The sequence below is a fragment of the Schistocerca americana genome, chromosome 1, assembly GCF_021461395.2.
Source record: "Schistocerca americana isolate TAMUIC-IGC-003095 chromosome 1, iqSchAmer2.1, whole genome shotgun sequence".
NCBI classification, from domain to species: Eukaryota; Metazoa; Arthropoda; class Insecta; order Orthoptera; family Acrididae; genus Schistocerca; species Schistocerca americana.
This window is the reverse complement of record NC_060119.1, coordinates 391,746,604-391,757,658: the sequence shown is the minus strand read 5'-3', so window position 1 is coordinate 391,757,658 and position 11,055 is coordinate 391,746,604. Positions and strand designations below refer to the sequence as shown.

The following is an 11,055-nucleotide window of genomic DNA, read 5'->3' as shown; positions in this document are numbered from 1 at the left end:
CACATAGCCGCTACTGAGATTCAACAGGGACGAGTTTGCTCCTCATTTTCGTTCATTATAAACTGCGCGAGCTATGATTTGCGCACGTCACCAACAGAAGAGTTCAACATAGGGTATCCATCTTTTTTTTTTTTTTTTTTAAGCGGGACATTTTAAAAAGTTTAGAAAAAACCCTGGGACAACTAAGGGAAAAAATGGGACACAAATTGTACTGACAGAATTTAATGGACATAAAGTTTACTTTCGCATCACGTACTCAGGTGATCGCAAACGACTTTTTGCGGCTATTCTCCGGCACTGTCATCATACTTTTCATTTATAATTATTTCATCAAAAAGTGCTTCTTCATTTGATATTCTGTCATAAAAGTGAGCGAATGATAGCACATTAAAGGGGGTTTTGACATTGAGCAAGGCCATTGTTGTTTCAACTTTCAATCTGTTCCTTTTAATGACCACAAAGGGTCCACTTACATTCTGCAGTTTTTCCACTGCCAGCATAAAAGGAAACTCACTTTTTATATTGCTGTCAAAATCAGACTTTCGTTTTGGCATACAATTAATTTTATTTTGTATTCACCTACAACGACTTGAGATTGCTTACCACAACGGAAACGGAAATTCTTTCTGTCCAAACCAATCGAAAATTCAAATTAACATGAATCGGTACTACCAACAGCGAGAAACTAAATAAATAAAGATTGCAGAGCAAGTTGCATAAGTGGCTCTTCCTAGTATATATGCTTGCGTCGAGAATTACTACCGCAAAATGCTTTAGCCAAGCGAATTACAAAAAAGCGGGACATTTGAACGTCCCGGAAAAAAATTTCAGGACAACTAGACATTTTGGTAAAAAAGTCCTGGGGAAAAAAGCTAAGGTAGAATATTCAAAATTTCTAGGTGCATGCATTGATGACGGGTTGAACTGGAAAAAAACACACTGAGGATCTGCTGAAACGTTTGAGTTCAGCTACTTATGCTATTAGGGTCATTGCAAATTTTGGCGATATACATCTGAATAAATTAGCTTACCACGCCTATTTTCATTCTCTGCTTTCGTATGGTATCATATTCCAGGGTAACTCATCATTGAGTAAAAGAGTGTTCATTGCACAAAAGCGTGTAATCAGAATAATTGCTGGAGCTCATCCAAGATCATCCTGCAGACACTTATTTAAAGAGCTAGAAATCTTCACTGTAGCCTCACAATATATATATATTCACTTATGAAATTTGTTATTAACAATCCGAACGAATTCAAAAGTAATAGCAATGTACATGGCTACAACACTAGGAGAAAGGATGATCTTCACTACTCAAGCTTAAATCTGACTTTGGCTCAGAAGGGGGTAAATTATGCTGCCACAAAAGTCATTGGTCACTTACCTAACAGCATCAAAAGTCTGACAGATAGCCATATAGCATTTAAAAGGAAATTAAAAGAATTTCCCAACCCCACAAAAAAAAAAAAAAAAAAAAAAAAAAAAAAAAAAAAAAGAAATAAAAAAATTAAAAATATTGAGTGTCATGAAATATTTTGTCTAATGTAATATCTTGTATAGACACGTTTTATTAATCTGACACGTTCCACATCATTACGAAGTGTCGTATTCATGATATATGGAACAAGTACTATTCTAATCTACACTAGTTCAACGGTGAAAGACTTTGGGAGTCTATCACGCTCAGGTTCACAAAGGCGTTGAAACAATCCTGTTAGATTTCCGGTGTACTATCAAAGAGGAAATGTTGGTAAAACACTTCGCAAAAAGTCCGTATTGTAAGCTGCGCGGCAGATGATTACGCTGACTCGTAAAGACAAGAGAGATGGCCTATATTAAATTGTCTGGTGCCCCCGTAGGTGAATTAGCTGCAGAATCCCGTCCCACAGACCAGGTGTATGCCCGCATAGGTGGATACACGGCGTGGGTCTGCAATTAAGAGGCGCCGTCGAAGCGAAGCGAGAGGTTCGGTTCGACGTCCGCGCAGGCGGCAGTCGAGCCCGCAGCCTTGGCTCGCTGCCGGCTGCCCGCATGCCGGCCAAGGATATCGCCTCGCCGCTCAGCTGTTTGCCGCTGTTACGTCACGCCCCGCCGCCGACAGGTAAATAACCGGTCGACCTGCAGCGCGCTTGCAGATGCAGCGGCTGCCAGCCTAACGAGCGAGTTCCTTCCCAGGACTCAGCCCCCCCTCCTCCCCCTTGTTACGTAATACTGCTCCTCACAATAGCTCTAATTAGTGTTCAGGGAAAGGTCGAAGCAATTTCGAGCTGAAGGAATTGGAAATTAGTGGCAGCTTGACGACTATGGTTACAGTTTTCTAAATCAGAGTTCGATACTCTTGTAATTATAGCTCGTCAATTTTTATTTAGCTTTATGACCTGAAAAATCGTCCTAAAAGGTCATACTACTTCCATAACAGTATTCAAAACACTTCACATCCCTTCTACTGCAGCCAGTCACACTTGTGGACACTATTTGCTTTATATTATTATTCGATGCCATTACATTGCTCCTCACAAGCAACGTCTTTCCTGTTTCACCGTGACCATCATGTTAGTTGTGTAATTCCGTGAATGTTTTTCAGTAAAATTACGGTAGTACGTGTGAAGAAACTCAAACACATTCACATCCATCGGGAGAAAAATTTTAACAGCATTCAGATGGTCATGAACCTTGTGTCTCAGATAATTCAGACCAGATATTTTCCATAAAAATGTACATGTGTCATTAAATTTTCTAAGAACTGTATATAGCTTTTATTGAAAATGAAGACACCGCACTTGCAAGTGTAATGTACTGATCGCGCTGCACTCGTGACACTGATCAAGGTATCAGTTCAGGCACGGAACACTGGTCAATTCTTGTACATTCGAAAACTCACAGCGGCTTGGAAATAAAGTGAAATAATTACATGTCCATCGATGGCCGATGTACTTCTCAATAAAAGCAATACAGAGTTCTTAATTGGCATGTAACATTATTGGTACGTCTCATAAGTGCAAACTTTCTATGTGTAGCGTGTTCAGTTCTGGTTGAGATTCAGGTATGCTAACAGGCAAGTGACGGTAATGTAAGTCTGCGAACTATTAACAGCGTTTAAACACAATTTGTGAAAGGAATTTTTACAATTTTGAAAAGTTCCGAAACTGGTGAGGATAAAGATTGTTAGGGGAAATAATTTAGAGCTACATTTATGTTTCCAACAGTGTGGATGGCTTTCTGTATGTCAGAGTTACGCACCATCCTCCGTCACTTGCTTCAACAAAACAGGTAAGCTTTGACAAGGGTAGTGTGAATAACTGTACTCAAAAGGGATAAATTACGTAAAAAATAAGAGCAAATCAACAATTTTCAGTGCAATAATTTTTATTGTACATTAATCACACATTTAATTTTTTTCAGAAAGAGCCTTTCTGAAATCAGGTACATTGTTTTTCTTTCCAAAAAAAGCATCCGTTTAACCTTCTAACACATGAATGCGATAAAGTGCTGTGATAAATTATTATTGTCATGCAATTTAAATTTCAGACAAGTGAGACTGGCGTCTATCTCGTTATAATTTTTTTTCTCGGAACACGTCAGCATTTTTTGAAAATTCTTGATTTGCCACGTCTGTACCGTCCACTCACCCATCCGATTGGCACTTTCACTGCGTCCACGTACACACCAGTCCACTGCGTCTAACCGAGTCACACTTGCTACGCACAGCCGGTGCGCGTCTTTGGCGGTTGCTCTGTTAAGCACTTAACCCTGAGAGCTGTTTAATACTGAGATTTCCCGAGACGGGCGCGGCTTTTCTCTGTCGCCACCCGCTATATCCTGGGCGATACGACCTGGTCGGTGGTATCAAGAGATTCCCAGCCATTTCAGCTTTACACAAAGTCCACAACCCTATAGTACGACTCTTTACGTAAGTTTCAGAGGGGTGATCTTGGATAACTTGCACGGCAAACGTGGCAATGATATTTCCTTAAAGGCATGCAGCCGCTCGTACTGGATAATAACACAAGTACGCTTCACACAGTGAAGCAATGTTGGAATAGACAGATAAAAATTGATCAGATCGGAATGATGAATACAGTTCATTCATTATTTACGTACATACTATAGCGAAATAAAATTTCCAAACTTACAGTGAGCTGGTACTTCCATTTATGTTCATAAGAGATATTTTTGACGACAGATGCGGTAATTTTGTCACGACACTCCATATCGAAAACTGCGAACCCCACCTTTAATTGAGTCCCGGCTGTCGGCGCGATATTCGTGCCGCATCAGAGTACTTTTCCTTCCAGACTGGCATCTGAAACAGAAATCCTCCTTCCGAAAGGGTGTTTATACAGAAAATTAGATTCCGAAGCTGTACAACTTCCTAATTTTCTTCCACGGCGGAAATTTATTTGCGTTCGCTTAATTCGGCCGAGTGCCGGTGCGTGGCATAACGAAGTGTAAATTGGATCTGGCTGCGCGCCCGCATTTACATATTTCCGCAGTGAGCCGGTGGGTGCCGAATACATTTGCGCCCCTCCGGACAGCCATAGCCGAGGCCAGCTTTTATACAACGGCTCTGTCGAATGTCACGCGCCACGAAACACATATTCCCAGTCGCTAGAACACGTTTGGTAACTTGAAGACGCGGCTGCATGTGGTAAACTACTTCACGGCGCACGTGAATCCTAAGCGCCGGCGGAAATCTTCCAGCACTACAACTCCTAAATCCCTTTTTTTTCCTCATTTTTCTTCGTTTCGGAGATTACTTGTCTTTGATAACGTAAATATATATAATATATGTATATATACTTCAATGGCGACTATATACAGGGACCTAAAGGACAAATTCCCCCCCGGCAAAAGCGGGAGTACTGAAGCGTAATCATTGATAGGAAACACAGCTGTTGACCATCAGCACTGTACATCACGTGAGATATCGTAACGAAGCACGTAACGCAGCCGTGGCGGTGGAAAACAAGGACAACAACAACAACAAAAAACAGTAGCGTGATCACCAGCGGAACTTTACAATTCTGGCACCATAGAGACTAAATCCATTAAGTCACGACGACGCTATTCCTAAACTTTTTTTTTGGTGTTTCGTTTTCAACAAAAAATCACAATGCACTTGTCTTCGTGGAAAAACAAAACTTCACAAAAAAACTTTCAGCGTCACTTTCGCCACATCCACCACAGGCTGTACTCAAAAAAGTTGGAGGAAAAAAAATCATATCACATGGTATCACAGGCTGCGAGTGAAGAAAAAAAAAAAAAAAAGACGAAGAGAAAACACAAAACTGAGTGCTGCTGCAGATGGATTTTCCTCTCTCGCGCGGATCCGGAGCGATCAGCCCAGCACCGCGCGTCGTCGGTCCGCGGCTCGCGAGGAGGAAACGGGGAAAGGCTGCCGGCTGCAGGCGGAACTAAGGGAAGCGTCGTCGCGGGGTGCCGTCCGCACGGCGGCAGAATTGTAAAGCCCCGCGGAGGCGGCCACGCTGCACTATATGGCCCGGTACTTGGCGACGCGGGCGCACTGCAGGCAGAAGGGCTGCAGCCGGCGGCTGCTGCGTCGGTCCGCCCTCGTCGCGATGATGAGCTCACCTGAGAGCACCGCTTTGTCGTCCAGCGAGACGGGCGTCGCGATGCCGGAGTCGGGCGCGAAGTCGCGGTGCAGGCGCGCGTCCGCCGGGCTGCGCTCCGTGTCCGTCCAGTGGCCGGAGTCCGCGCTCGACGTCAGGTCGCCGCACAGCAGCGGGTCGCGCTTCACGGGCATCCCTTGGACCGCCGCGGTCCCCGGAGGCATGGCGGCGGCGGTCGACACTTTGGAGGCGGCGGCGGCCGCGGCGGCGGCTGCCGCAGCGCTGGTCCACGGCGGGTACTGCTGCGGCGGGGGCGGCAGCAGGCGGGCGGCGGCGGCCGCGGCGGCGGCGGCTGCGGCGGCGGAGGCGGCCGCCGCGGTGGCCGCCGCGGCGCCCAGCGCGCCTCCGGTGCGGTGACGGCTGCCGGGGGCGACGGCCGGCGCGGGGGCGGGCGCCGGCGCCGCCACCCCTGCGGACACGGTCACCGCCACGGCCGCGCCCGTCCTCGGCAGGTTGTTGATGAAGGGGCTGCGCCGCTGGCTCTCGGCGCGCCGGTAGTAGCAGGGGTGGATCATGAGCAGCGGCTCGGAGCGGGCCCCCTCCGGAGGCTTGGCCTGGTTCGGCAGCTCGTACTCGACGCTGCAGTCCACGTGCAGCGGCCGCGAGTAGTCCTTGGTCTGCTGTCCCCGCGCGGCCGCCGCTGCCGCCGCCGCCGCGGCTGCCGCGGCCGCCGCCGCCGCCGCGGCGGCCGACGTCGTCGACGACGTAGGCGGGGGCGGCGCCAGTTCGAAGCCCGGGTAGCACGCTGCCATCGCGCGCGCGGAGTAGATACCCGAACGCGGAACGACGACGACGCCTCGCCCGGCGACACTCACCACCAGCGTGCGGACACTCTTTTTGCTCCGATTGACGCGGACCCGCGGTCACTTGTCAGAGGAACCAAAAACAACCAAAACAAAACAAGTCGAGCGGCTTCTCTCCCGAGGCGCACTGCACAGCTCTGCAGACCGGCCTCGACTGAAGCGCAGCGGCGCCGCGGCCAGCGCTGGCGGCGCAGCCGCTCCCCCCCCACTCCCGTCCCGTGGGCCAATGGCGGGCCGACGTCCCGGCGCTGCCGGCCGACGCGGAGTATCGCGCAACTACGGTGCGGCAGCAGCTCCCGATCGCTCTTTCTGTCGGGGGTAAATCCCTTTAACGAGTTTCGAAATCGATTGAAAGCGGTGAAGGAAAGAAGCGAGCCCTCCGGTCTTTGAAGGGCACAGAGAAAAGGGGGAGACACCGAACGTGATGTCTGCAAGAAAGGACTCGGGACCTCCTTCCTCGACCCCCCGGCCCCCCCTTTTTTCCCCTTCGCTAAGGCTATACGACCTCTTTTTTTACCTTTCGCATCTCAGCTCTAATTCTCGCACCTTCGCCGACGATGCCAGTGGCTTCAAATGGCTTAGAAACCGCTCTCGCTGTGTGATGTAAGGGAACGATCTTGAACACTGTTACGATCTTCACCGTTTCTTGCTTCCTCTCGTGGACTGTAAATTCCGACTTCCCATTTCTTCGTGTGTCTGTTCGCACAAGTTTGTGAACTTACTCAAAACGTGAAAAATATAAATTTCATATATTCTAAAAGTGATTAATATTAAACTAACTGAAAATTACTTGCAGGCCACAGTGGCGGAGCGGTTCTAGGCGCTTCAATCTGGAACCGCGCGACCGCTACGGTCGCAGGTTCGAATCCTGCCTCGGGCATGGATGTGCCTGATGTCCTTAGGTCTATTAGATTTAAGTAGTTCTAAGTTCTAGGGTACTGATTACCTCAGATGTTAAGTCCCATAGTGCTCAGAGCCATTTGACCCATTTGAAAATGACTCACTTGTTTGCTCTTTATTTCCATTTGTATTCTAAATTGGAAAAAAGTGCAGTTAGTCATCTCCTCTGCAAAGCAATCAAAGAATATTTTGTAAACTCTTTTCGGAGTTTTGATTCTGGGTGCCAGGATGACTACGTTTTGTGATTGTCAAACACGTGAATACACAACATATAGTTAACAGTCCATGAGAGAAACATCAATACTTTAAATTCCCTGTGCAACGTTGGAATCTACGTCCCTGTGCTTTATTGATAGCCAGACTGTACGCTAATCTTACCGCAAATTGATGCCTCTTAAAGCTGAACGGTAAGACAGGTGGTATGGTGGAATGAATGGAATTCAGGGCATGAAAACTGACTTTTCCCGTTATATTTACTCTTGAACGAAGTTGTTTGGAAGCTTTTTGCAATCACATACCGGGAACATTGAGCGAGTTTAGTAAGTCTAATGAGAAGTTTACGCTTTTGTCTTGGTTCATCGCTGTCAGTATGGATTTGAATATACCAGGTTGCTATAATTAAAGGGCAACTGCTCACGGAGGTGCAGTATGGGCTGCAATTGTCGTATGGCACCGAAACTTGGTAGGTATGCTAGTACCGTAATGTGGAATCACTTTAAACATTGAAAAAGTTAGTTCCAATTGTGACCACGAGGTGCACATCGTGGCCAAAACTCTAACTCATTTTTTCCCAACATAAACCGGTTCGGCATTGACTCATTAGAATATCTACCAAGCATCGATGCCATACGATAATTACAGTCCATACTGGACCTCCGTGAGCAGTTGCCCTTTAATTATAACTACGCGGTATTTATATTGCCCTGGTATCTTATTCTGTTTTCGATAATTTGTTTGTTGTACTACGCCATTTTTTTATTTTAGCTAAAATTGGTCGGTCGCAGAACCATTCTTTGTTTACCTTGTTTCTTCTCTGTAAGCGAATAAGCTTTTTCACTGAGCTGTTCCTTTGTCGTTAATTTGTTACGCAACTCATAGGTTATGTCGATCTTGCAAAGTGCGGGTTAGTGCGGCACGTCCCATTCACAAATCGCGTTCGAGAAATTTCTAAAATATTCTAGAAGATTCGTTAACTCTCGAAATATTCGTAGATGGTCGGGAACATTATAGAACAATCTCGAATATTTTCCCTTGAAAGATAAATTGATCCGAAAAAGACAGAAGATATCCTGGTGACGCCCCACGATGTGTGACGACCACCTCAAGCACTCGCATAGCTACAACCACTGTAGTGCACAATGGGAGAACTGATGGTAGCCCGGACAAAAATACCACTGATTGCTGGTGCGAGGCTTTGAAGGTATCACAAACTTTAACCACAAATACTTTAATTTTTATGTGCACACTTTGTCATTTGTGAATGCAGATATAAAGTAGCTTATTCTAAATTATCCATCTCAGCTGCTGATTCTGTTAATCTGCAAAATGTAAGTAACTAATTGTTGAGTATCACCGTTGCAGATACGGTTTTATAGGTAATCGTTCGACGCTACAGCAAATCAACTGTGTTCTACATGAAAATGTGAATAATGGGGTTGCATGACAATGTAAAACTAGAATATCCGTAATTTCGCCAGTAAACCAGTTAAGTGTTTTCTCTGCAATCCCAAATACCTATGAAAAAAAGAATGTAGCCCATCTGCGACGATCAATATTAACAGATGTATTTGCGAAGCTATTAATGGATACACTGTAGCTAATGTGTTTTCCTACATTCATGGAACAATATGCAACATGTGCAAGTGCTGCTTGCAAAGAAGCAAAGAAGAGTTACACAATTCCAACAAACACTTGTGTTTCCCTCAACCTAAAATTATCTGCATCCTCACAGGAAGAGCAGATTGGGTGGGTATGAGGAGGGGGGGGGGGGGCGGGAGGGAGTGGAGAGGGGGAGCGAGGAAGTAGGAACCGAGTGCTTTCTTGCAGCACCAAGTTCGGTGTGTCCCCATTTTCTCTGGTAGATAACTTCTAAATCTAATACGAATTATCTCTTCTAGAATCACAGCAATATCCTCTGTTTCTACGTAAATAGAGCGTTCTGACGTTTCTCTTTAAACATTAAGCACATAACCCTCCGAAAATTTCTGTTGGGAAAACAGTATGGAATACGAGCACACGTAACAGAGTTGGAGTTAGTTGAAAAATACACATCTTGTAAAGGGCAACCAATAACATTATTCGACTTACCTGTGTCAGCATTATCATTCTCACTTCGTTCTTTTCAATTTGTAAAAATAACTACAAGACATCCTTTCGTCTTTAAGCGTTACACTACATCATACTTTCAGTGCACTCGTAATGGAATTGTTTGTATCTGGTGTTACGTTGCTCCTAATCCTTCATTGCTACACATCGTTTATCCAACACGTTTTCGGTAGTTCAAATGGCTCTGAGCACTATGGGACTTAACATCTGTGGTCATCAGTCCCCTAGAACTTAGAGCTACTTAAACCTAACTAACCTAAGGACATCACACGCATCCATGCCCGAGGCAGGATTCGAACCTGCGACCGTAGCGGTCACGCGGTTCCAGACTGAAACGCCTACAACCGCACGGCCACACCGGCCGGCATTTCGGTAGTGTGGCGGTTGAAATTCCCTTCCTGCCATTCACATTTAGGTTTTCCACGATTTCCCTAATCTCTTAAACTGAATGACGGGATGATTTACTGGCCTGACTACATTCCTCTCCTACCCTTCCCTAGTCTGAACTTGTTTTCCGTCTCTAATTAACTTGTCAGTGACGGGATATGAAAATATAAATGTTCTCCCTTCCCTAAACCAGGAATGCCTAGAAGGAAATAATCCTTCATTTGAAAACAAGAAGAGACTTGACCGCGGAAAGCTGTTAGGACTACTACACTTTATCCAACGACTTGTTTTCGTAGCATTCTTGTCATCCAGTCATACGGACGAGTTGTGGCGAGCCCCTGCCATCAAGTGCCACGAACCATTAAACATAGCGCATCTTGACAATGATCCGCTATAGTTAGCCAATACGAGTAAAAAGCTAGATAACGATAATACTATCGCAAATAATCGTTGCATAAAATTATGGCAAACCAGCTTCTCCTGTTTCAAATACTTTCAAGAAGCGCAACATACACAACGCATATCGAATTCTTTGCTTGCTCCTTTCTCTTATTTTGCTTTCGACATATCGCCGAGAAGACGAATACTGAAGAGAAAACAGGCACTCGAAATGGATTTTATTAACAGCCGCCTCCAGTGGTTAAATTTATCATAATTTGCCTTTCGTGACAAATGCACTTTACTTTCACGTAACAGTAACGTAGCTTATTTTTAGTCTTCCTGTAGGTACATTCCGCAGTTCCACTATGGTTTTAATTCTGTCCGCTCCTTTTATAAAACTTGCCTCCATTCGCAGCAGTTGCCGCTGACGTCTTGTACGTGACAAAGTAACCCATTCGTTCAAAATGAAATTACACGCTAATGTTCAGAACATATATATAAGGCCGGTATTCCGCTAATGTATTATGTTACATGTTTCATGTCCGGGTGAATTAAATACCAGCCCGTAATCGGATGCGCGCTTGAGTCGCAGCGGGTCGTCTGGGTTGCATAACACGCAGGCGCGCAA

The 11,055-nt window shown here is 45.6% G+C and overlaps 1 protein-coding gene across 1 annotated transcript; it reads right to left on the bottom strand.

Annotated features, from left to right (window-relative positions):
• Nucleotides 1–5,492: 5,492 nt before the first annotated feature.
• LOC124553280 (centrosomal and chromosomal factor-like) lies at nt 5,493–6,573 on the bottom strand. Its single transcript, XM_047127197.1, has 2 exons — nt 6,015–6,573; nt 5,493–5,753 (listed from the first exon to the last, which is right to left on the bottom strand). Exons 1-2 carry the CDS (start codon nt 6,381–6,383, stop codon nt 5,493–5,495), a joined length of 630 nt encoding a protein of 209 aa, XP_046983153.1. The 5' UTR covers nt 6,384–6,573.
• Nucleotides 6,574–11,055: the final 4,482 nt, after the last annotated feature.

Bases quoted from the DNA above. Each gene is read 5' to 3' on its own strand.
- LOC124553280 (XM_047127197.1), bottom strand. From the start codon at position 6,383: ATGGCAGCGTGCTACCCGGGCTTCGAACTGGCGCCGCCCCCGCCTACG. The intron at 5,754-6,014 runs GCGCCGGCCGTC...ATGCCCGTGAAG, and splicing joins CGGCGCCGGCGCCCGCCCCC to CGCGACCCGCTGCTGTGCGG.